This window comes from Oncorhynchus masou, chromosome 33, assembly GCF_036934945.1.
Source record: "Oncorhynchus masou masou isolate Uvic2021 chromosome 33, UVic_Omas_1.1, whole genome shotgun sequence".
NCBI classification, from domain to species: Eukaryota; Metazoa; Chordata; class Actinopteri; order Salmoniformes; family Salmonidae; genus Oncorhynchus; species Oncorhynchus masou.
This window is the reverse complement of record NC_088244.1, coordinates 7,403,239-7,430,966: the sequence shown is the minus strand read 5'-3', so window position 1 is coordinate 7,430,966 and position 27,728 is coordinate 7,403,239. Positions and strand designations below refer to the sequence as shown.

At 45.1% G+C, this 27,728-nt stretch overlaps 1 protein-coding gene across 3 annotated transcripts in view; it reads right to left on the bottom strand.

Moving 5' to 3' along the window:
• LOC135527746 (myelin transcription factor 1-like) overlaps nucleotides 1–27,728 on the bottom strand; it is a 148,382-nt gene that overhangs the window by 25,319 nt on the left and 95,335 nt on the right. Inside the window, exons 1-6 of one of the 3 annotated variants that reach the window (XM_064956281.1) lie at nucleotides 23,732–23,919; nucleotides 13,409–13,509; nucleotides 8,470–8,527; nucleotides 5,684–5,714; nucleotides 2,707–2,769; nucleotides 39–379 (exon numbers count right to left, since the gene is read on the bottom strand). In XM_064956281.1, coding sequence (XP_064812353.1) covers nucleotides 39–379; nucleotides 2,707–2,769; nucleotides 5,684–5,714; nucleotides 8,470–8,527; nucleotides 13,409–13,509; nucleotides 23,732–23,756 — 619 coding nt within the window. In that variant the 5' untranslated portion in view covers nucleotides 23,757–23,919. Of the gene's footprint in view, nucleotides 1–38; nucleotides 380–2,706; nucleotides 2,770–5,683; nucleotides 5,715–8,469; nucleotides 8,528–13,408; nucleotides 13,510–20,364; nucleotides 20,461–23,731; nucleotides 23,920–27,728 lie in introns of those variants that run through there. The other 2 variants (XM_064956282.1, XM_064956280.1) reach the window with 2 other exon arrangements.

Genomic DNA, 27,728 nt, shown 5'->3' with positions numbered 1-27,728 from the left:
TTCGCCGGTGGTGTGTGTTTATAGAGTACAGTTCATACCTTCATCTGCATCAGCTGCATCTGTGTTCTCCTCCTCTTCCTGATCTGTGTTCTCCCCCTCCTCTGTCTCCTTCTCCTGCCTTTCCTCCTGCTCCTCCTCGGTTTCTTCTTCGTGCTGTTCCTGGGTCAGCTCTTCTGTCTTCTCCTCCTTCTCGTCCTCCTCTTTCTCCTCCTCTTTGGCCTCCTCCTCTGCCTCTTCGCTGCTCCCATCACTGTCCATGCTGAAGCCCTCGTCCATGACCAGCTTTAGAGGGTGGGACTTCCTTTTAGAGGACGGCTGGTCCTGCTCTGCCTCAGCGTCTGCCAGACGTCGCTTCCTGGCCAAGGGGCAGCCCAGCACACTGCATGGGGAGAGAAGTTTTGAGGAGAGCGGGAGAAGGGAGTGTTGGGGAGAGAGAGGGTGTAAGGGAGAGGGGGAGAGAGGGGTATTGGGGAGAGAGAGGGAGGGAGAGAGGGAGAGAGGGGTGTTGAGGAGAGAGAGGGAGGGAGAGAGGGAGAGAGGGGTGTTGAGGAGAGAGAGGGAGGGAGAGAGAGAGAGAGAGAGAGAGAGAGAGAGAGAGAGAGAGAGAGAGGGGTGTTGGGGAGAGATGGAGAGAGGGAGAGAGGGGTGTTGGGGAGAGAGAGGGAGGGAGAGAGGGGTGTTGGGGAGAGAGAGGGAGGGAGATAGGGAGAGAGGGGTGTTGGGGAGAGAGAGAGAGAGAGAGAGAGAGGGGGGTGTTGGGGACAGATGGAGAGAGGGAGAGAGGGAGAGAGGGGTGTTGGGGAGAGAGGGAGAGGAAGAGAGGGGGTTTGGGGGAGAGGGGGAGGAGGGGGGGGGGAGAAAGGGGGAGAGGTGTTGGGCGGACAGGGGTGTTGGGGGGTTAGGGATAGAGAGGGAGAGAGGGGTGTTGGGGGGACATGGAGAAAGGGATAGAGGTGGAATGTTATAGAGAGAACCCTGAGGGGTGTATCTCCAGTAATGAGCACCAAAAATATAAACTTCATGCATAACAAAACAAAATGAAACCACACAAACATTATTCAAATCATTCCAATAACAAAAACGTGAGTTAAAAATGACATGGGGATGAATAATGGAGCAATGCAGAGTGTCCTATGCCCTGAGGAGGGTGCTGTGCTCACTCAAACATTACAACCACAGCCCTCACCTAGAAAACAGAGCGAGTGGAGGGAATCTGTAAACCCAGTTCATCAGAAAATTGGTTCTTGAATGAATACACATGTAAATAAAGACAATTTGTCTGATTCTTTCCAATAAGCTGTAGTCACAACCCAGTGAGCGGCCCAGGGTCTACAGCGGCCCTCTGGGTAAGACAGAGTGTCAAACAGGGACATATCAGGACTGTTCTGAGACCCAGGAGAGCTGGGATCTGGGGGATAAAGGCTGTGGGCTGAGGGCTCAGGGTGGGGGGTGGGGCTGGGGACTGAGGGCTGGGTGCTGGGGGCAGGGGGCTGAGGGCTGGGGGCTGGGGACTGAGGCCTGGGGGCTAAGGACTGGAGGCTGAGGGCTGGGGGCTGAGGACTGGGGGCTGGGGGCTTAGGGCTGAGGGATGGGGGCTGGGTGCTGGGGTTTGAGGGCTGAGGGCTGGGGGCTGGGAGCTGAGGGCTGGGAGATAAAGGTTGAGGGTATGGCGCTGAGTGCTGAGGGCTGGGGGCTGAGGGCTGGAGGCTGAGGGCTGGGGCTGAGGGCTGGGGGCTGAGGGCTGAGGGCTGGGGGTTGAGGGCTGGGGGCTGGGGTCTGAGGGCTGAAGGCTGGGGGCTGAGTGCTGGAGGTTGAGGGTTGGGGGCTGAGGGATGGAGGCTGGGTGCTGGGGTCTGGGGGCTGGGGACTGAGGCCTGGGGGCTAAGGGATGGAGGCTGAGGGCTGGGGGGATGGGGGCTGAGGGATGGAGGCTGAGGGCTGAGGGCTGGGGGCTGAGGACTGGGGGCTGAGGGATGGAGGCTGAGGGCTGGGGGGATGGGGGCTGAGGGATGGGGGCTAAGGGATGGAGGCTGAGGACTGGAGGCTGAGGGCTGAGGGCTGAGGGCTGGGGGCTGAGGACTGGGGGCTGAGGGATGGAGGCTGGGTGCTGGGGTCTGAGGGCTGGGGGCTGAGGGATGGGGGCTGGGTGCTGGGGTCTGAGGGCTGAGGGCTGGGGGCTGGGTGCTGAGGGCTAGGGGATGGAGGCTGAGGGCTGGGGGGATGGGGGCTGAGGGATGGGGGCTAAGGGCTGGGGGCTGGAGGCTGAGGGCTGGGGGCTGGGGTCTGAGGGCTGAAGGCTGGGGGCTGAGGGATGGAGGCTGGGTGCTGGGGTCTGAGGGCTGGGGGCTGAGGGATGGGGGCTGAGGGATGGGGCTGGGGTCTGAGGGCTGAGGGCTGGGGGCTGAGGGCTGGGGTCTGAGGGCTGAGGGCTGGGGGCTGGGAGCTGAGGGCTAGGGGATGGAGGCTGAGGGTATGGCGCTGAGGGCTGGGGGCTGGGTGCTGAGGGCTAGGGGATGGAGGCTGAGGGCTGGGGGGATGGGGGCTGAGGGCTGAGGGATGGGGGGATGGGGGCTGAGGGCTGAGGGATGGGGGCTAAGGGCTGGGGGCTGAGGGCTGGGGGCTAAGGGCTGGGGGCTGAGGGCTGGGGGCTAAGGGCTGAGGGCTGGGGGCTGAGGGGGTACAGTAGGTGGGGGTTGTCTGCCCTACCTTCTGTGTCGTGAATATCTCCCACTGATGTGGCCAGAGCCATTGCATCCAGGGGTGGGGCAGCTGAATGGAGTCAAAGATACATTACAGATTTTACGCATTTTGTCCCTTGGAGAATTGAAAATAATTGAAGGGAAAGAATTTAAAGGTAGTAAAAAAATGAATAAAAATAACGATAAACAAACAAAAAACAAATTAACAAACACACACTTCCTCTCACACACACACACACACACACACACACATACACACACACACACACACACACACACACACACACACACACACACACACACACACAGGGATGCAAACTAGAAACCTTTCGGCGTTTTGATTCCAAAATAGGTAACCTATGTGATTCGTGTAGATCACTACTGGCTGTACGCGAACTGCACATTTGGAGCAATACTGACTGTATCCAAGGCTCAGCCAATCGTTCACATAACAACAAAATGCAGCACGTGACTGAAGAGAAAAGAGACAACCCATGTGCTAGTTACAGCATCGGCGCGTGCTCTGGAAAGACAGCGGGAGAGTAGGAAAGGCCGTTTGTCAGTTACAGCAACGCGTCCCCTGAACGATAACGGAGAGGTCGGTGAGAGGCCTGACCACGGAGACCGGGGGTTGAGAATGTGATGAAGCAGTACTTCATGAGCTGTAGCCTGAAAAACAACTAGCATTTGGAAAGTTTGAGGTGAGTTTGAGGTGAGGGAGAAAGTGTGGTGGAACAAAAATGGTTAACATTGTTAAGTATCTTAGCTGGATCGAATTCTCTGTTAGCTAGCCAGAGAAATGTTGAGCAACATTAGCCAATTTAACTGATCAAATAATTGAGTTTTTGGTGTGAAAATTAGCTGGCTAATAAAGTCAGACAGCTAGCTAGCTAACGTTACAGCATCAGATGAGCTAACGTTAGTAACTTAACCAATTCACTATAGTATTAACTGGTATACGACTCCTTGCCATCCTCAAGTTATAACGTTAGTTGCTTACTGGACCTTGGCAATCTGTGTGAAATGTTAACTAGCTAACGAACTATCTATGAACTGATGTTTTCCCTCTACAGTATGTGGTTAATTTTCAGAATGGGAGAATTAGGTGAAAATGAGGCGTTGCTTGTTAAACAAGTGGATTCAGGGATCGAGTGTAGCTGGAGCTGGACCTGGTTTAAACTGGATGCCACTATAGAGGTGAAAGGAACACAACACACTTTCCCTCTTTCTCACTTTTTCAATACAGTGGATTAAAAGGGGAATGCCAGGTGTTACTCTCTGCCTGAAAGATATCAATTATATGCCAACAAAGGGTCTCATGCTATGCCAACAAATGTCCACAGGCAGAAAGTGTACAACGTAATAATGTGCAGTGTAGCCCAAATATATTGCTTTTGTTGTGTTCAACTTTGACAGTAACACTTGTGTGAGTGAGTGAGTGAGTGAGTGAGTGAGTGAGTGAGTGAGTGAGGGGGGATTATCACATGTTTTACTCAGTGAACGTTATTTTTGCACACATGTAGCCTTGTACAATTGATCGATGTCTACTATAGTGGTCACTATAATAGAACAACAATAGAATGCCTGTTAGTTTCATTCTATTTCTACTTTACGATGTTTTTTTTCTTCCCCCAAGTGGAATATTTAAGTGTGTGGTCACAAGCTTTCTATTATAAAGGCTGTCATGGCTAACTGCAATATTAGTGGATTGTTTTTCCTCAAGACTTGAGTTTCATTTGCAGTAAAGTCTAGGCAAAAAGTAACATTGGATGTATTTCTTGGCATGTTTTAGCTGTGAGTTCGGTTCACATTAACCACTTTTTATTTAACACACACAGACTGATCATGTAGATCATATTCTTGTTGTTGTTTAATTAGTTCAAACCTGTATTTCCCCCTAGCAGGGATTTATTACGTTTCAGTGCAACTAAATAAAAGGGTCACCTTTTTGGGTCTTCACCAGTTAGCATCCCTGACACACACACACACACCTAGATAACACACACACACACACTCACACCTAGGTAACACGCACACACACACACACACACACACATACATGCACTCTCACACCTAGATAACACACACACACACCTAGAAAACACATACACACTCACACCTAGATAAAACACACACACACACATACATGCACTCTCACGCTTAGATAACACACACACATAGATAATACAAACACACAATATCACACACTCACACACAAAGACATGCAGGTGGTATTAACCAAGGACAAATGTGGCACCCATCAAGCTGACCATTCCCATTTCATGTGATAGTGATCCCGCCAGGCGTTTTGTCATTTCCTCTCAGCTACAGGGCCACAGCGACATTTCATTCACATTGTTACGACCCTTTTAGAACGACTAATTTTAATTCTCATTAACTTCTCTCCGCAATCGTATTTATTACTTCAATTATCCATATTATTACTTTTACTTATTAAAATGCTGCATTTGAAATGAAGATGCAAGCCTCTCCAACACGTCAAGGTTTTTTTTTTGGAGTTGAGAAGTGAAGGGAGACAAATGATAAAGAATGAAAAACTATCTGGGGAGTGTAGACGATGTTCGTCATGACTAATGAGGTTCATTAGCCCCTATACAGGTCATGCTCATTGGGGGAGGAAGAGGAGGTGGAGGAAGAAGATGAAGGCTAAGGGTTTCTGTTTCACTTCAGTATGTTAGAGGGGTTAAACTTTGGACCATGAAGTAAATGATGGACGATATTGATAGCATCATCTGACAGAATAAAAAAATCCACTGAGTGATTATGGGTATTCTGATCATTCTTAGCCCTGGGGACAAGTCTTCTGTATTACTGCTCTGAATGACTGACATGTCCTTTATTTTTGACAGAAATGTGCAATACGACAAAAAAACAAAACAAGGCTTCAGTATAATGTTTTCTGTTAGAGAGATACAAACTAGAGAGATAAGCAACATACAAGAAGACAGTCTTGTGTTTCTTACCTCAGCTCTTGTCCAACAAGCTCTATAGGAACTATAGGTGCGATAAGAGAGGAGAAATAAATGATTGTGAACACAAAGGTGAAAGAGCTTTCTGAAAGCTGCACTGCAGAAGGAACAACAATCAATACGAATCCAGGAGGCCTCTTCACAGACATATACATGACTGCATTATCAGGAGGACCCTTCACAGAAATATACATGACTGCATTATAAAGAGGCCTCTTCACAGAAATATATATGACTGCATTATCAAGAGGCCTCTTCACAGAAATATACATGACTGCATTATCAGGAGGACCCTTCACAGAAATATACATGACTGCATTATCGGGAGGACCCTTCACAGAAATATACATGACTGCATTATCAAGAGGCCTCTTCACAGAAATATACATGACTGCATTATCAGGAGGACCCTTCACAGAAATATACATGACTGCATTATCAAGAGGCCTCTTCACTGAAATATACATGACTGCATTATCAGGAGAACCATTCACAGAAATATACATGACTGCATTATCAAGAGGCCTCTTCACAGAAATATACATGACTGCATTATCAGGAGGACCCTTCACAGAAATATACATGACTGCATTATAAAGAGGCCACTTCACAGAAATATATATGACTGCATTATCAAGAGGCAACTTCACAGAAATATACATGACTGCATTATCAAGAGGACCCTTCACAGAAATATACATGACTGCATTATCAAGAGGCCTCTTCACAGAAATATACATGACTGCATTATCAAGAGGCCTCTTCACAGAAATATACAGGACTGCATTATCAGGAGGACCCTTCACAGAAATATACATGACTGCATTATCAGGAGGACCCTTCACAGAAATATACATGACTGCATTATCAAGATTTCTCTTCGCAGAAATATACATGCCTGCATTATCAAGAGGCCTCTTCACAGAAATATACATGACTGCATTATCAAGAGGCCTCTTCACAGAAATATACAGGACTGCATTATCAGGAGGACCCTTCACAGAAATATACATGACTGCATTATAAAGAGGCCTCTTCACAGAAATATACATGACTGCATTATCAGGAGGACCCTTCACAGAAATATACATGACTGCATTATCAATAGGCCTCTTCACAGAAATATACATGACTGCATTATCAGGAGGACCCTTCACAGAAATATACATGACTGCATTATCAAGAGGCCTCTTCACAGAAATATACATGACTGCATTATCGGGAGGACCCTTCACAGAAATATACATGACTGCATTATCAAGAGGCCTCTTCACAGAAATATACATGACTGCATTATCAGGAGGACCCTTCACAGAAATATACATGACTGCATAATCAATAGGCCTCTTCACAGAAATATACATGACTGCATTATCAAGAGGACCCTTCACAGAAATATACATGACTGCATTATCAAGAGGCCTCTTCACAGAAATATACATGACTGCATTATCAAGATTTCTCTTCGCAGAAATATACATGCCTGCATTATCAAGAGGACCCTTCACAGAAATATACATGACTGCATTATCAAGAAGCCTCTTCACAGAAATATACATGACTGCATTATCAGGAGGACCCTTCACAGAAATATACATGACTGCATTATCAAGAAGCCTCTTCACAGAAATATACATGACTGCATTATCAGGAGGACCCTTCACAGAAATATACATGGCTGCATTATCAATAGGCCTCTTCACAGAAATATACATGACTGCATTATCAAGAGGCCTCTTCACAGAAATATACATGACTGCATTATCAAGAGGCCTCTTCACAGAAATATACATGACTGCATTATCAAGAGGCCTCTTCACAGAAATATACATGACCGCATTATCAAGAGGCCTCTTCACAGAAATATACATGACTGCATTATCAAGAGGACCCTTCTCAGAAATATACATGACTACATTATCAGGAGAAGAAAGAAAGATCTACATACTCCTACAACAAACAGGTTCACACACACACACACACACACATCCAATAATTTCTAAATAAGCCAAATTTCTTGGCTCTGATCAGAACCAATTACTGTATATGAGGGGTTCAGAAAATGGAGCATGATTAATTGTAGCAGTTCAGTTATCATAATTGTGAAATTAAAAAATAAATGTCAGATATCCGTTAAAAATACTGCAATTCTTTCAGGTGAATGAATTGAATTGAAACAATGAATCATAGTCCTCAGTCAACACCACTATCAGTTTATTACTCAAGGAGGAACCAATAGGGTGTCAGCAATAGAGCAGATTGTAGGTCTCATTGTCGCTATTGGATAGAAAAACTCTGCAGAACACAGTCACAGCTCCAATTACAGATGCATTAATCTGGTGTCAGAAGGCCCAGAGTAAGAGGATACCTAAAGAGCACTCAGTCAGCATCCCTCTCTCCCCATAGTCAGGCCTATGCATTTCTCTGCAGTCAGTTTCTGTCTGTTTCATCATTCAGTATGGTGGGTATCTATCTATGAAGGAGATGGACCCCTGACTGCGTTCTGAATGCATTGTGAACTGTGCTCTCTCTCTCTCTGTCTCTGTCTCTCTCTCTCTCTCTCTCTCTCTCTCTCTCTCTCTCTCTCTCTCTCAGATCAGTCCACTCAGCATGAGCTGAGACCTGCCAGGTAACAATGGCTAGCGGACCAGCACTACTGGACAAGACATATTTTTAGAGAGGAAAGCTGTGGACTAGCACCTTTTAGGGAAATCTGCCTTGGCAGTAAAATAAGAGAAAAGAGGACAAACTCCTCCTTGTGGCATGAGAGCTGAACTCACCTCTGATTCCCTTGGAGCGTGTACGTGTGCTCCGCTTGTCATCACTCTCCACACTCATCTGTCACAAAAGAAAGAGGTCACAGAGAGTCAGGACATTGCTTTTAATGGAAGAGGGAAATGATAGAAGAATAACAACCGTTACTGACTAACACCCACTCACGAGCTACAGTTCATATTCATGTCTACTTACACGTATACAAATATAATGTAAATATAATGCAGACAACCTTTTATGATACAGTGCAACCACAATGCACTAGTTATGGACGCAAGATGAAGCCCCATGCATTCACAATTAAACACAAATACACTTATATACACAAACAAAACCGCACAGGCAGGCATACAAATAGATTATATATTTTTTATTCTGGAAAATGGACTTCCCCCTCGCTCTCTCTCCCCCCTCCCTCTCTCCCCCCTCCCTCTCTCCCCCCTCCCTCTCTCTCCCCCCTCCCTCTCTCCCCCCTCCCTCTCTCTCCCCACTCCCTCTCTCCCCCCTCGCTCTCTCTCCCCCTCGCTCTCTCTCCCCACTCCCTCTCTCTCTCCCCCCTCCCTCTCTCTCTCCCCCCTCCCTCTCTCTCCCCACTCCCTCTCTCTTCCACATCTCCATCTCTTTTCCCATTGCTGGTTAACCTGAGACAGAAGAGTTGCTGGAGGTTAAAATAAACCTTGAGCACCAGGAAGAACATCTCTACTGTACCAATGCCCTCTTACTCAGTCCTCACACACACACAGAGAGAGAGAGAGAGAGAGAGAGAAAGAAAGAAAGAAGACACAGTACATGAATCACCGGAACATTAGTGAAAAGTGAAAATGTGAAAGACAAATAAAAAATGCAGGGAGAGAAAAGAAACGGGTGTTTGTTTTGAAATCCTCCAGAATCAGCCCTCTGCAACCACAAACCTGTCCGCTTCGCCACCCAGGACACTCCCTGCCTCTCTACCTCTGTTATTTCCAGCACCTGAGTGGATTGGAATATCAAAATAAGTAATATGCAATGCCTACATACATGAGGGCATGGCTTGTAAGCAAAGGGAATGGTAATCATAACTGTGCTGCCTGACCATAGTATTTTATTTCACCTTTATTTAACTAGGTAAGTCAGTTAAGAACCAATTCTTATTTACAATAAACGGCCTACCCCGGGCCAAACCCAGAAGACGCTGGGCCAATTGTGCGCCGCCCTATGTGATACAGCCCGGATTCAAACCAGGGACTGTAGTGACGCCTCTTGCACTGAGATGCAGTGCCTTAGACACGCTGCACAACTTGGGAGCCCCAAAATATAGTAATAATATTAACAACAACAAAAACAGGACTGCTCAGAATCACTGAAATTGCTCTTTTAGGGACCCAGCGCTCCCGGTTCACCCGATTCAGGCCTTGCTTTTAAGGCACAAAAGAGCAGGTGTGAAGGCCCCCCCTCCCCCTTCACTACTGACCCCCAGCCACACCTCGCGGTACCACCGTTCCCCATTCCCCACTCAGCAGCCAGGCAGGCACACTCTAAAGCTATCAGATGCTTTTTTTTAGACACATTGGGAACATTAGCTTTGATTACTGAACTCTGGGTCTTTTATGGCCTGTCTCCCTGCGCTCTCCCCTGTCCTCTCCCCCTCCCCATGCGATCCCCTGTCCTCCCCTCCCCTCGCTTCAGCATTAGCTGCTTTGTCTCAGTCAGTGGTGAAGTTGGCAGGGCCACAGTGAATTCAAACATCTCTGTCTCTTTTTTCTCGTTCTTTTTCTGTGATTGGCAAAGGCACTTCCTGCTAATAGAGCTACTTTTGAAAAGGGAGAGGAGAGAGGGGGCATAAGAAGTGTGTTGTGTTTTTTGGGTGGGGAGCCCTGTGTTCTGCGTCTCGTGCTTATCCGGAGGTACAGGTGCAGTGTGGAGCCCGGGGCCCGGCCCCAGCCCTCCCTCCTCCCCTGGCCCCTGGGCTTTTGATCAGGCACTGCTAATGTGCACCCGTGCAACAAGCCGGCTTTGTGCCCCAAACTAAAGGGTGTAGTTTGCTCTCTGTGCTCAACTCACGGGCCTGTGTGTGGCATGAGTGGAAAGTTTTACAGGGGATCAAAAAGCCACGAGAAGCTAATGAACACAGTTTGTTTTGTCTCTTTCACTGGACAGAAAATGGGGACTGTGTATTAGCCTAGCCTCTCCTTACTCTTCATGACCCATGTGACCCGGAGGGGGAGGGGGGGGGGGGAACAAATGAGGCAGCCCTAAAGAGATTCACTGTGTTGGCTGTGTCTTATCAATGATGAGCCTGTACACTCTTCGGTTTCTCCTGTCTTGTTTTCTGCTTCTTCCCACGTCGATAGTCATCACATGAATCAAACGGGATTGAAAGGAGCCCCTATTGCTTTCATGTTTGCAGTAACCATAGCTACACACATTTAAATAGGTAAGCACATCTGAGTTCAGTTTTTATTTTATTTTATACCACCTCATTAATTTTATATGAACACAAAGTCACTGAATGAATCCAGAGCGGAATGAGGCTGGCGATTCACCACATTTTCAAAGGGCTTATTTTTTTTAATGTATGTTCAAACCTATCCTTTGCCTGTGTTGTTTTTTTAATTACATTCTTTGAATGAGAAATGTATATGGTGCCCAGATGCTCTTTTCTCCCTGCAGCGAGAGAGGAGAAGGTGTGGGTTTTACCAGAGTAGCTCATGAAGGAGCGCTTTGCATCCCTACAGACTGTGTTACATTATCAATTATGTCCCTCTTTGTGTGCCGTACAGCCAGGAAGGCCATCTCTGCTCTGCATTCTGACAGCTATATGTAAATTGCTGGCTGGGGGCAATGACTTCACAGAGAAGGTCACCCCTCTTCCCCTGGTGCACATAAATCAGTCTTTTATTCATTTTCACGTTTACAAGCAGAGAGGGAACCAGGAGAGCCGCGTTCACTAGGCAACCAGCAAGGAAGACTGACATCTCAAAAATTACCTGCGGACAGCAACTGCCAATTAGAGCGGCCCGGGTTCCTGGACCAAGCAGTCACTACTACGTGTTGAGCCCCAGCCGGGCTCATGTGAATCATTCACACCGTGGAGGAGGAGGTACTACTAAAACCAACTGTGTTACACACTCGTGAGTTGGTGTTTTATCAGACATCCTCGCTCTCCATTCCTCATCTCTTACTCTGAATGAAGTCTTTTCAGCACCGATTCCAATCCAGAATGAGGAAATCTGTTTTAAATGATTCACTGTTTCGATTTAAAGCATAGCTTGTAACTGCTACTCCACTTCAAGAAATCAAACCAAATCAATAAAAGCCATCCTTTCTGATGAACCCTGGCCTTCAGAGGGTAGCTAAACAGCTTTAACTAGACCCAGAGGACAACACCATCTTCCTCTTTCTCTCCCTTTCCTTCATTCCTCCCTCCATCCCTCCACTTTGTTACATTTCATCTTTATTAGTTGTGCACCTTTGTCCAAACAGAATTCCCTTTTATTTTTATTCACCTCCAGCCCCACACTGAAACACATTGGCCAAAATGAAACATGAGATTTTTTTTTATGCATTAAGACTATCAAATCATGAAATAAATTACACCAAATCAACGACCTCCGACAAAACATACAACTTGTTATCTAATCAAAAGTTATTTCAATCACTCGTTACACAATGGCCCAATAAATAGTAACTACAACGATCAATATACCCTAACATGGTTAACCCTCTGCATGTCTGGGCCATTTGTTGTTACTATAAGTATAGTATGCACCATAAAAGGCAAGTAAACATAACAGCATGGCCTGTATTATTTTTTTCTCCCAAAAATGATTTTACCAAAGATGACCAATTCAGAAACAATATCACTCAAGAATATCCAGAAACAAAAAGCTTGAACCTTTTTCCATTTGAACTGAGAGCTGAACTCTCTTCCTCTATGGGTCCCTCTACCTCTCCTCCCCTTGACCTCTCCTCCCCTTGACCTCTTACTCGGTCCACTCTTGCAAACAGCAACTCAGAGGTGACCTCTTTTATGCATGAATAAGGACTGATTGCTGACTGATACGTTTTGCACTCGTGCAGAAGAGGTTCACATTCATGGGAGTTATTTTCTATCATCTGTGACCAAATGTTTTCATGTTATTTGTCATGATTTACTAAACTTTTGTAGAGAGTTGTGTTTACTATTTAGCAAAAATGTGCATAGAATTTGCATTGTATGTGAAAGCAATGACAAATTACAGTTTAACAAAGAAGAATATGGTTATGATGGAAATGAAGTGGACCCCGGTTTCATTAAAAGTGTCTTAGCAATCAAGAAAAACTGTAATATGTGTATAAATTCAGGTTAAAATACAAAGTAAAAAAAAAATATCCACACAGAGAGGAGCAGTCATAATAGTGGGAGAGAGAGAGAGAGAGAGAGAGAGAAAGAAAGAAAGAAAGAAAGAAAGAGGGAAAGATGTTTTATTTTATGCTGATGAGGGGGAATATCGGTGAAAAATCAAAGCAGCTCAAGGACATCCTCTTGAGATGTTCTGTCTGATGGCAAAAACAAAATGCTCTAAAGTGAACTCTGTGGAAGTAAAATGCTGAGCTTTGCTGAGCTGAACTGTGCTGAGCTGTGCTATAGGCTGGGCAGGCAGGAGAGAGGATTTGATGTGCTGTTTGATTTGTTTGCCTGAAGTGCACTGTCCAGCACGCTTGTCGAGCAACCCCTCCCTCCCCCCTCCTCCACCCCCCTCCCCCTTCATTCCCCCCTTGAACCTCCTCCACCCTACCTCCTCCTCCCTCCTCCACTCCCCCTTCACTCCCCCCTTGAACCTCCTCCTCCCTCCAGCACCCCCCCCTCCTCCCTCCCCATCCTCCACCCCCTCATCCTCCTCCACCCCCCCCCACCTTCCCTTTTGCTGGGCGGTGTTGAAGTGCTCAGAAATCAGAAATAAAGTGCTGTGCTCTGTAACTCACTTTGATTGGTCCGCTCTGCAGTCTCTGTGCGGGCTGGCAGCGGCTGATCCTCTCGCCTCGCGTCCACCGCTGATTCAGGAGCTCACCCCGAAACTCATTTTCTGAACCAGCCGAAAGAGAGAGGGGGGGGGCAATATAGGAGAAAAGAAGAAAGAGTCATTTTAAATAACAGCACAAGCAGAGAAACGAGGAGGAGGGGTGGGAGGAGGAATAGGGTAAAGAGGGTGAGGAGGAGGTGGAGGAGAGTGAGGAGGAGGGTGAGGAGAGGAGGGTGATGGAGAGTGGGTGGGGGAGGTAGAGGGTGATGGATAGGAGAAGGGGGAGGGGGAAGGTGATAAAGAGGAGAAGGAGGAGGAGGGGGAGGGAGAGGAGGTGGGGACGGTGATGGAGAGGTGAAGGGGGAGGGTGATGGAGAGTGGGTGGGGGGGTTATGGAGAGGGGGTGGGGAGGGGTGGGGGAGGGTGATGGAGAGGGGTGGGGAGGGTGATGGAGAGGTGAAGGGGGAGGGTGATAGAGAGGGGGTGGGGTAGGGTAGGTTGAGACGGGGTGGGGCACTCAAACATACTCCAGGCACTAAAGAAACAGAGCACACACACACGTCAGTATGCCCCCAAAGTGCCCCAGCTGGAGTCTCTGTCAGTCTGCTATTCGAATCAATCACATTTGTATTGAGCTTTTCAGTAGTTGGGTGCATATGAGCAAGGTGGGGGGAGGGGGTCAGTAAATAATGAATCATCCATAAATCAAGAGCTTTTTTCTCTTTTTTTCATCAAGGTAATAGCTATTCCATTCATCACACATTACGGAATAGAAACAAGCTAAACTATTAGTTAAAAAACGGTTTCTATTCTTGCAGTTGTTGGAGCTATGACTGAAATGATTGATCCACTGTGGAACTGTCCACAGACATGTGGTTCTGAAATGTCTTAAATGATGAGAGCATAGACCTTCACAGAATGTGAAGGAAAACAATGATTTGAGAAAAAAAGATCAAACTGTCACAGCTCACTAATGAAACCCTGACCTGCAAACATGTAAGATAATGCAAATATGTACTACTCTTAGTGTCTTCAATGTGGCCAGAGGGTAAATAAACTAGCACCCAACCACTCTGCTCCTAGCATCAAACCACCCTGCTCCTAGCACCCAACCACCCTGCTCTTAGCATCAAACCACCCTGCTCTTAGCACCCAACCACCCTGCTCTTAGCATCAAACCACCCTGCTCTTAGCACCCAACCACCCTGCTCTTAGCACCCAACCACCCTGCTCTTAGCATCAAACCACCCTGCTCTTAGCACCCAACCACCCTGCTCTTAGCACCCAACCACCCTGCTCTTAGCATCAAACCACCCTGCTCTTAGCACGCAACCACCCTGCACTTAGCACCCAACCACCCTGCTCCTAGCATCCAATCACCCTGCTCTTAGCACCCAACCACCCTGCTCTTAGCACCCAACCACCCTGCTCCTAGCATCAAACCACCCTGGTCCTAGCACCCAACCACCCTGCTCCTAGCATCAAACCACCCTGCTCCTAGCACCCAACCACCCAGCTCTTAGCATCAAACCACCCTGTTCTTAGCATTAAACCACCCTGCTCCTAGCATCAAACCACCCTGCTCCTAGCATCAAACCACCCTGCTCCTAGCATCAAACCACCCTGCTCCTAGCATCAAACCACCTTGCTCCTAGCATCAAACCACCCTGCTCCTTACACCCTCCTGCCCTGTCTCCTCTCTACCAATCTGGTGAATTTCCTGAACAGTGAGTGTCTGTCCTGAAGTCCCATCTGTCTCTACCCGGGCATGGGGACTGAGACCTGCAACCAGAGCTCCTACAGAGAGGGAGTGGCACAGCCTGGCACGGCCTGGCACGGCCTGGCATGGCACAGCCCAAGTCAAACTAACTGTTCCACAACTAAAACACACTCAGACTCTTTTGTCACCTGTATCAATTTTTATTTTCTCTCCACCTCTTTCCATCTTCTTAACTTTTCAACTTCCTCCTATCTTCTCTTTCCTGAACCTCTTACCGTCTGTCTAGTTAAGTAATGAATGCAGTGACATAGCATGAGCTGTTATATAAACATATAGGAGTATCAGTCACAGCCCACTCCATGTCTCAGAGATAGCAGACAGACAGTGAGAAAACAAAAGGCTGTTTCCATGTCAGAGCAGTCCCGAGCTCCCCCCCTCTTCCTTAACCCATCTCCCTCCTCCCTCTTCCCCCCAACCCCCCCAGCACAACACAGCACAACCCAACGCACCCCAACACAGCACAACCCAACGCACCACAACACAGCACAACCCAACGCACCCCAACACAACACAGCACAACCCAACACACCCCAGCACAACACAGCACAACCCAACGCACCCCAACACACCCCAGCACAACCCAACGCACCCCAGCACAACACAGCATAACCCAACGCACCCCAGCACAACCAAACCCACCCCAGCACAACACAGCAACACCCAAAGCACCCCAGCACAACCCAACCCAACCCACCCCAGCACAACACAGCAACACCCAAAGCACCCCAACACAGCACAACCCAACGCACCTCAACACAGCACAACCCAACGCACCCCAACACAGCACAACCCAACGCACCCCAGCACAACACAACACAGCACAACCCAACGCACCCCAACACAGCACAACCCAACGCACCCCAGCACAACCCAACGCACCCCAACACAGCACAACCCAACGCACCCCAACACAGCACAGCACAACCCAACGCACCCCAACAAAATGCTTCTTTATCAACTTTCCTTCCTCCTTACAAAAGTGATGACAACAATAATACTGTTCATCTCCATCTCAGTTAAAGTCAAAGGGCTTTGTTGGCGTGGGGAAACATACAGAGAGCTCCAAAAGTATGGGGACAGTGACAATTGTTGTTGTTGTTTTGGCTCTGTACTCCAGCACTTCAGGTTTGAAATTATACAATGACTAGGAGGTTAAAGTTGCAGACTGACAGCTTTAATTTGAGGGTATATTCATCCATATTGGATGAAATCGTTTAGAAATTACAGCAATTTTTGCACATATTCCCTCCATTTTAGAGGACCAAAAGTATTGGGACTAATTCACTTATATGTGTATTAAAGTAGTCAAAAGTGTTGTATTTGTTCCCATATTCCTAGCACACAATGATTACTTCAAGCTTGTGACTCTACAAACTTGCTGTTTGATTTGGCTGTAATTTCAGATTATTTTGTGCCCAATAGAATGAATGGTAAATAATATATTGTGTCATTATGGAGTCACTTTTATTGTATATAGGAATAGGATTCAACACTTCTAGATTAATGTGGATGCTACCATGATTACGGATAATCCTGAATAATGATGAGTGAGAAAGTTACATACGCACAATGCTAACCTCCCTGATATTGTAATTGTGAGAGATTAGAATGTCTTTGGGGTATGATATTTCTGCATCTATAACTTTCTCCCTCATCATATCTAATCCTTTAGTCAATAATAACTAAGGCCTGACATCCGTCCTGGAAAGGCTTGCTCCTTGCTAAAGCCCACTCACCCTGTTTTTAAAGGAGAATATCAGTTTAAAAAGCAGGAGATCAGGTGATGTTCACTGTGAATTCAATTACTGCCATCTCGTCATTTAGTAGTGAGAGAGATGAAAAGTTGACAATTAATTGGTTGTCAGGGGACGTTCATTTCAGAGACAGCAGAGAAAGGCAAGTGAATGAAAATGTACAATGACTGAAGGAATGAAAATACAATCTTCAACTGGGGGACATGGCCTTTTCAAATCGCAAAGATATATATATTTTTCCAGGATAGTGACAAACTATCTAGCTAGAGACAAACTCAGACAAATCACATTTAGCAGAAAATAAATATGGGGTAATAACATTTGGGGGGAGATTGGAGCAAAGACAGATACTAAATCCATAGTTAGATTAAATACCAGAGTATGCTGTTACAATAATCCAAAATGGGCCAGCTGTACACCCCTGGTAGAGTTAAGCAGGATTTAGAGATAACTTTGTATGATTACTGGCGACCTAGACAAGGCTCTTAACAAAAGTGGAGAAATGATAAGTTCTGTACAAACATAAAAGCATACAAGCTGCACGCACATATTAATAACAACAACAGCAATAATAATAATCCATTCATGAAAAATATTAATATATAAAGTAATTTAATCTTACTAAATGTAATATGGATTTAAAAAAATGTACATTAAACTATTAATATTCGATAGAAATTGTCAAGAATAGATCGTTCCAGAAGGTCAAAAGCAAACAGACCTTACAGTAAACGAAACTAATAAAATAATGCTTGTCAGAATGAGATAAAGTGCCTTTGAGAAGGACACGGGGTCTCCCACAGAGGAAGCAGTCTGAAGGACATCACAGCTCCATGGAAACCAGGTTTGGGAGGAGCCATAAGGAAACTATAAACAACAGGAGAGATCGAGCCATACTCATTCGATATTCTGAAACTTTTACCGGTTTCTTTTTTTACAGTTATGATATGGGCTCAACGAGAACAGCTCTGCGCCTGAAAACCGTTGTTGACGGTGTTAAAAGCCTCTTGATAAATGCTGAAAAGACTTTTGTTAATAAGACTTAATTACTAAAGAATTAAAGTATGTTCCTAATCATGCTACATTCAGAGTTATCATATCTGAAGGCACACTTGTTTAATATCATGTCGGTATCGCATACAAAAAGAGTCTGAGGTCTTTTAGAGTAGATTTTAGTTCTAAAATGACCATAGCGGAATACTCCAACTGCTTAACAATCATAATTCCAAGGTTGTTGTTATAAATGGCACTTCTCTCTATATTGACTGCTTGGACGACCCTGACCCTTGGCTCTATCGCTCAGATTTCTGATATGCTTTGAATGACGAGGGCGCAATTTGGCCCAGCTGCTCCTCTCGACGTGTTAATTTCACTCCCCTCTTCATTGATCCCGTGGCACCTGCTGCCAGCACCACGGGCGATAGGAGCATTTCAACTCATGACAAGAGTTCAATCAGCATCCAGGATCCAAACTTAGATCCAAATATACCGTTTTATAGTAACAAATATATTAATAAATCAAACAAGCAAAGCTTTACTAGTTTATACGAGGTCTATGAAATATAATACTATATAAAGCAATTAAAAACACAGGATACTCTTAAATTATTATCTTCAAAAAATATATTTGTCACGCATGTATTTAGGCTTACTATAAATTGTGTAAAAGTAGCCTAAAATAAACTAGGCTATTTGGCTATTACAGAGAAAACAAACACACTGTAGATTCTCTCTGTCTGTATATATATTATATATATATATATGCACATTCACAACATATATATATATATATAAAGTGATCTACTACCATGGACCGGCTGCAATTTCGTTATAATAAACTTATACATTGGTGCCACTGCGATAGCAAAGTAACTAAAATATAATATTTTATTCGACTGAGTTATAATGTTCACTATAGGACTAGTAGTATAGTTGCTTTGTGGCAGCAAAGCAACCCCCCCCTCATAGAAAAGTAGCAATACTAATAATAGATAGTAGTAGTAGCAGCAGTAGTCAGGTAGTAAAGCATGCGGTCGTTCTCGGGAGAGACCAGCATATTTACTGTAGGCCACAGCAGTTCAAACTTTCGACCAGAGGACATGTTTTCATAATGGCCTTGAATTTCATTCTCATCCTCCATCTTAGGCGCAGGTGCTTTGACAGTCCGCATGGCCAGCAAAGCAGAGAGAGCAGCTTAATTCCAAACAACATGCCATACACTGACTCAAACCAGATCAGTGCGAAAAGCGAAAGTAAACATAGCAGACAGAAGCCGGTGATAATAGATTTTGGAACGGGCACGTTGAGTGTTACCGGACTTTCAAATCAAAAATAACATTATAAGGACTTTTATCTGCGCATCTGACCAAGGACGCCTGACATTTGAAGGGAGCATCTCTGTTTTCTGCTGCACATCAAATGGCCACCCCTCCTCTTTCCTCCTCCGTCCATACGCTTGGCTGGGACTCCTGTGCAACGCAGATTGTTCGACCTTAATTACACACAGCCATATGGAACTAACAAACTCCCAGTAAAGCGAGTTTGGCTAAATAATTCACTGGATAGTCAGCCAGAATAAAATCTACAAAATAGTGATAAAAACATTGACGTGGTCAACTGCGTAATAGCAAGGTAATAGCGATTGATGAAGCTCGAATCTATTTCAAATACAAAGTGATGTCAAAGCAAAGGATAGAAATTGAAGGAGCGCGATGCAGATTCACCACAAACAGCGGTGTTTCGAGATCAATGCAGATTTACGTTTTTTTTAGAGTTGGTTTGCAGGAAACACAATGACTAACTATATACGCACACAAGCAGAGTCACAGCTAAAAGTGCGAAAATATCAGCGAGATTATAGAGAGCGCCATAGTTGATTAATTTGGACTACTCGCTATTATTTTTGTATGCTAAATAGATATCCGTTTCTGTTTTAATAAAGGCTTATTCTCCTAAATACAGTAATGTCAACAAATAGCCTATACACGTCAGATTGTGGAAGCCTAATTGCCTTACCGAGGAAATATCATTGCAGGAAAGAAGGTAATAAATACACTGTTACACAAAGGCCATATCCTGATCCTAAAAAAAGTAAGCCCTGATTGCAATGGGCAGGTACATCCTATAAACCCAGAAACATAAACTACAAACTGTGAAATATGACAAATAAAGCACTATCAAGTCACCGCCACATTCACTCCATCCTCCTTGGGTACCAACTCCAAATGCAGGATACCAACGATGCTGAAACGAACGGCGATACAAATAGTGTAACATTAAAGTTGTACAAAACCATGTATACATTGGTTTTTATACATTTTCAGTTGTTAATTATTTGTATTTTTTGTAGACTACACAAAGTGAACAATAGTAATGTGTTATTACCTGAATCCCTAAATATTCCCTTAGGATTTTCCCTATACGTCTTCCTCGTGTTTTTGGGTGAGTTCAGTTCGTTGTCAAGTAGTTTGGTGGACGATGTCCTCAGTCACAGCTAAAAAAAATAAAACATATTCTAGTCCGGTAGCCTATAATATCCAGATGTCGATCAGAGAAAACGCGAGCGCAAGACGGCCTCCTGACTCGGACGACAGCGCCGAGCTCCAGATCAAGGCGTTAAATGTTACTTGTTTGTAAGCAAAAACATGGCTTCATTTGCCTTTGTCAGCGAGAAATCGTAATATTGACTTACCTTTCCCACATGAGCCATTGTCCCCCCCCCCGCCATCCCACCCCTTTCCGCCCTTTGCCATGACATCACGAAAGCTGTAGTAAAACCGAGCGCATCAGATGGGCAGGGCTTTAGGTAGCCCCACTATAATTCAATGGGCATGTATAGCCTACGCTCTCTCTCTCTCCCTCCCTCTCTCACACACACACACACACACACACACACACACACACACACACACACACACACACACACACACACACACACACACACACCACTATTATTTAGTCGAAGAAAACATTTTGATTAGCATTTATAAGCTTTTATTTAAAAAACAAATATATATACAGTATATTCGATTTAAACAGCCTAGTAATGAACACTTCTTACAAATCTAATATAATCCGATACTCTTTCTATCAAGGAGGATATACTGGCTTTACAATGGAACAACCAATACCAGAATGAGCTAATGTTCCGCCTAGAGATATATCTTTGATACTCCATAAAAGCATGCATACTTTACAGTTGTCATCTACTCCCCCCACACACAACTCATTTGAGGTGGTACTGTGCAATAACTCACACAATGGACATTTCTGGGGCCGGGAATTTATATATAGTATGTGTTGCTTGGGATGACAGAATCTGATCATTTGTTCGTTTCGAGTACCAATGGGAAGTGGCTTTTCGAAAACACAGAGAAGACTAAGTAAGTCTCCGTGGAAAATAGCAATAGGCTATAGTTAAAAACTTTAACAGAACAAAATAGTGTTGTAAAAAAACATGATTGAAATTCAAATAATTATAACACATGATGATAAAACTTTAAAATGTCAATTTCTATCACATAAAATGTATATCTTGAGTGAAACTTTGCCACATGCACTAACGTATTAATGGTGATTGCAGCATTCTTGTGGCAGTGATTAAATAATGGGCCTATTTCTGTGTGGGCCACTTGCCATGGATAACATTCTGCAAATAGAGACCTGTAAATATTATAGCATTTTACAACTTGGAATCAGTCCCAAATGTTGCATACACCGTGGTTTTTCGTTTGCTGTTTGGAACCATTAGTGAAAATGACAACCATACATTACAAGCCATTTGAGAATAGTCCCCACAAATGGCTTCTTTTATCTCGTCTCTCCACAACGGGCACGTAAGGGAATATTCAAAAAGCCAACCTTCAGCTTTCAGAAATTCTATTAAATTCTTATCTCTTTGCAGCAGGCAGTTTTTTTTTTTTTTTTTGCAATCCCATTGTTATGCATTGGAGCTGAAATCAATCACTGGCGTAGCGCGCGCCGCATCACTATGATTTCAGTTGTGCGGCTCAGAGCAAGGCGCTAGTCAACACAACAGCATCAACAATCGAGTAAACAAAAGACAGAAACAAAAATCCGCTTCGCCACCCGTGATCCGAGAAATACACTCCTGAGAAAGCTCATGAGAAGCCAGGTGAAGGCACACTGCTGAAGTGTATGTGTGTGACACAATCTACCCTTTGAGAGGATTTTAAGAATCACATTGCTGAAAACACACACACACACACACACACACACACACACACACACACACACACACACACACACACACACACACACACACACACACACACACACACACACAGCAAAACGGCTACAGTAAGTTTGAACTTGTCCTGTATGACTTCAGGACCCCAGATAGATCGTTTTCCCGTTCGCCCTCTATAGTTTCAGGACCTTGGACAGCAGTGCGTGCTCAATAGGTTTCTTCTGTAAAACTCACGGAATTGAATTGTCTTTCCAGCATAGGACAGGCTTGACAACATATCTATGGGGCTACATCTTGCAACAACGGCTAAATTACTTTTGTCTATTGATGTGCACAATATTAGGCCCATCAGTGTATAGCCTAAATATGTCTTCATACACATTTCCTATCATAACGTACCAATAAACGTGACTGATTCGACTAGCCTAAGTAAATGTATTCCTTCAAAATAGCCCTATTCTGATAGCTTATGTTTGCATTATTTATACTGATACCCTAATCCAAACTTTTACTTTGTGTGCCCACGGTTTTATAAAAAACTGCCCCAAAAGTTTCGAGAAGCAACTCCATTGTTTTTCCCAACTCAATGACCCCCGAGCAGTTCTTCGGTTACCAGCTGGTAAACTTTTTTTTCTTCTAAAAACCGATTGCAAGCTCGTCAATGGTCTCGTCGCTCCAGACTACAATTAGTCCGGTGGCTATATTGTGACGGGCCCATGGTCAGCAAACATATTGCATATGGTGGCAGCTGAAGGGAGGAGGTGGAGAAGTCCCTCGACAGATGGAACAATCTGACAGACAACAAGAGAAAGTTTTAATATGCCTGAAGCCTGGGATGGCATTGTCCCCACGGTAGGTTACTGAGTCACACGTCCCCGGAGGATTAGACTGGCCTTTGTCTGGGGAAAGTCTTCCGGGGTTAGGGGGTTTAGATTTCGGTTATTCGAAGGTTCATCGCATGTTTTAAGGAATATGTAGGCTATTTATAAATACAATATAATAATCTGTGAAATTGTGTATGTTTTGGTTTCATGAGCAAGAACCTGTCGTTTTAAAGTAGCAGAGGGGCAAACATTTATCTCTGAGTAAATCAACTACATTTTCAGAATAATAAAAAGCAACGGTTTGAGTTGAATCAAAAAGTAATACCAGTCTTCTAGACTTTGTGGGAAGTATCATTTAGATTTTAAAATAATAAATTACTAAATTATTGTCACTATCATGTCCCTATATGCCTTGATAAAAAAAACAAAGAAATAATAATTAAAATGCAACAAAATAATAACATGACCCCAAAATGGCAGTTAGTAGCTACAGGACACAAACAAATACCGACCAGTTCAGTAGGCTAAACGCATTATCAATTCTATTTATTTGAGTTGTGTGCTACAGTGTCGCCCACTCTTACGTTGGAACCTCGAAAATCACAAACAGCATTACTTTCTAGCCTGCATCACACAAACAACTCATTTTTAAAACACCTGTTCAACCCAAGTACGGTACCTGTCAATATGAAACATAATATTAGGTTACTATACTAACCTAGAAAAGTGCGACACAGCTTCATGTTTGCGGTCCCCTCCTGTCCCTCACGCGACTGTCAATTACTGAGATGTTAACTTCTCTGGAAAAAAAGTTGTAGTAAACTTTGTTCAACTTATACAGGGATGGGGAAGGGGAATGGGGCTATTGCAGTTAGCCCAAGCCAAACCAATCAGATGGGGATGTGAAAAGAATTATATTTGACTGCTGCAAACTCCCTTAGCCAATCACAGCCGGTCACTCTCAGCTTTCAACACAAATGCTCAACGGCTTAAGAACTCTTAACACAAAGGACACTTGATACGCACGCCTCGTCTGGACAGACCACTACTACTGGGACTCAAATACCCTGCATTCTTTTATGGAAACTTTAGTTTTCAAAAACTTTTTAAAATTTAAATCTTGAACTTGACTTTCAAAGTATTTTTGAGCAAGATCCTGTATATACTGTATATATAACCTAACTCACATATACTCAGATCTCAAGTATAAACAACATGGTAACAAGCATCTGGTTTTATTTGTCTAAATAGCCCATCAAATTACAACTACCACAACAACAACAACCACAACATCAACAACAACTACCACAACAATAAAAACCACAACAACAACCACAACATAAACAACTACCACAACATCAACAACCACAACACCAACAACCACAACACCAACAACAATAACTACCACAACAACTACCACAACAACAACCACAACATCAACAACAACTACCACAACAACAACACAACAACTACCAAAAGAACAACAACAACAACTACCACAATACTAACAACAACAACTACCACAACAACTACCACAACAACTACAACTACAACAACAACTACAACAACAACCACAACAACAACAACCACAACAACTACCACAACAACAACAACTACCACAATACTAACAACAACAACATCAACAAAAACTACCACAACAATAACAACAACCACAACAACTACCACAACAAGAACAACAACTACCACAACAACAACAATTACGACAACAACAACCACAACATCAAGAGCAACTACCACAACACCATCTACCACAACAAGAACAACAACTACCACAAGAGAAACAACTACGACAACAACAACCACAACATCAACAGCAACTACCACAACACCATCTACCACAACAACAACAACAACAACATCAACAACAACTACCACAACAACAACAGCTACCACAACAACTACCACAACAAAAACAACCACAATATCAACAACAGCTACCACAACAACTACCACAACATCAACAACAACAACAACTACCACAACAACAACTACTACGGCAACAACAACCACAACGTCAACATCAACAACAACTACCACAACAACAACAGCTACCACAACAGCTACCACAACAACAACAGCTACCACAACAACTACCAAACAAATTCCACAACCACAACATCAACAACAACAACTACCACAACAACTACTACAACATCAACAACAACTACCACAACAACAACTACTACGGCAACAACAACCACAACGTCAACATCAACAACAACTACCACAACAACAACAGCTACCACAACAACTACCACAACAACTACTACAACAACAACTACAACAACAACAACAACAACCACAACAACAACTACCAAACAAATTCCACAACAATAACAACAACAACAACACCACCTCAACCTCCAACATCACTACCACCACCTCCACCACTACCACCACCACTACAACCTCCACCACCACCACCACCACCAACTTAACCCCACCATCACTACCACCTCCACCACCTCCACCACTACCACCACCACTACAACCTCCACCACCTCCACCACCACTACCTCCACCTCCACCACTACTACAACCTCCACCACCCCTACCACCTCCACCACCTCTACCACCACTACCACCTCCACCAGCACTACCACCTTCACCTCCACCATCTCCACCACCACTACCACTACCACCTCCACCTCTACCATCACCTCCACCAGCACTACCACCTGACCCCAACTTTCACCACTACCTCAACCAACAGTACCTCAACCACCACCACCACTACCTCCACCTCCACCACCACCACCTCCAGCACAACCACCACCTCCTCCACCACCATCTCCACCTCCACCTCCACCACCACCTCCACCACCACCACCTCCACCATTACTACCTCCACCTCCACCACCACCACCTCCACCAATACTACCTCCACCTCCACCACCTCCACCTCTACCACCACCACCTCCACCAATACTACCTCCTTCTCCACCACCTCCACCACTACTATCTACACCTCCACCTCCACCACTTCCACCACTACTACCTCCACCTCCACCTCCACCACTACTACCTCCACTTCCACCACTACTACCTCCACTTCCACCACTACTACCTCCACCTCCACCACTACTACCTCCACCTTCACCAATACTACCTCCACCTCCACCACCTCCACCTCCACCACCACCACCTCCACCAATACTACCTCCTTCTCCACCAGCTCCACCACTACTATCTACACCTCCACCACCTCCACCTCCACCACTTCCACCACTACTACCTCCACCTCCACCACTACTACCTCCACCACCACCTCCACCACTACTACCTCCACCTCCACCACCTCCACTACCACCACCTCCACCACCTCCACTACTACCACCTCCACCACTACTACCTCCACCACCTCCACCTCCACCTCCAACACCACCACCCCCACCACTACTGCCCCCACCTCCACCACCACCACCTCCACCACCACCTCCACCACCTCCATCTCCACTACCAACACTATCTCCACCACCACCACCATCTCCACCACCTCCACTTCCACCACCACAACTACTGCCACCACCTCCTCCACCACCACCATCTCCACCACCTCCTCCACCACCACCATCTCCACCACCTCCTCCACCACCACCATCTCCACCACCTCCACCACCACCACCTCCACCACCACCATCTCCACCACTTCCTCCACCACCACCATCTCCACCACCTCCACCTCCACCACCACCACCATCAACGCTTTCTTAATTAACCAGAAAATCAATAGTTATTTCAGCTTTATTATCAAGTTTTGCTTGGTGACTGATTGAATCTGCTTTGTAGTACACCCCTCAGGCGATGAGTCACTGTCATTCTGCAACCCTATGGGATGAAAGCCTTTAGCCTGCACTTCACAACATCCATCAACAACCAACTCTGTATTTCAGATCAATAAATGCAGTATGCTTTTTAAAATGCTTCAGTAATATCAATTCACAGCTTCAAAAACGGTTCAACACTGCCTGTCATATTACTCATTTCAATGCTTTCATGCAGAACTGGTGAAGATTAAGAAGAATAATCCAATTGATGCATATCGAATAAATCATATTCTCACTTATTTGTCTGTCTGACCTTTAGGTTTACATTTCTCTATAGTATAGTTTTCCATAATTTTATACTCATAGAGCAGACACTGTAAGCTCATTCAGGACCTTTTGTATCCCGGCAGTGTGGGAGTCTGGGACAGAGCCTCCCCCCCTCTCCATAACAGTCAGTGTGTGAGTCTGGGACAGAGCCTCCCTCCCTCTCCATAACAGTCAGTGTGTGAGTCTAGGACAGAGCCTCCCTCCCTCTCCATACCAGTCAGTGTGTGAGTCTGGGACAGAGCCTCCCTCCCTCTCCATAACAGTCAGTCTGAGTCTAGGACAGAGCCTCCCTCCCTCTCCATAACAGTCAGTGTGTGAGTCTAGGACAGAGCCTCCCTCCCTCTCCATAACAGTCAGTGTGTGAGTCTGGGACAGAGCCTCCCTCCCTCTCCATAACAGTCAGTCTGAGTCTAGGACAGAGCCTCCCTCCCTCTCCATAACAGTCAGTGTCTGAGTCTGGGACAGAGCCTCCCTCCCTCTCCATAACAGTCAGTCTGAGTCTGGGACAGAGCCTCCCTCCCTCTCCATAACAGTCAGTGTGTGAGTCTGGGACAGAGCCTCCCTCCCTCTCCATAACAGTCAGTCTGAGTCTAGGACAGA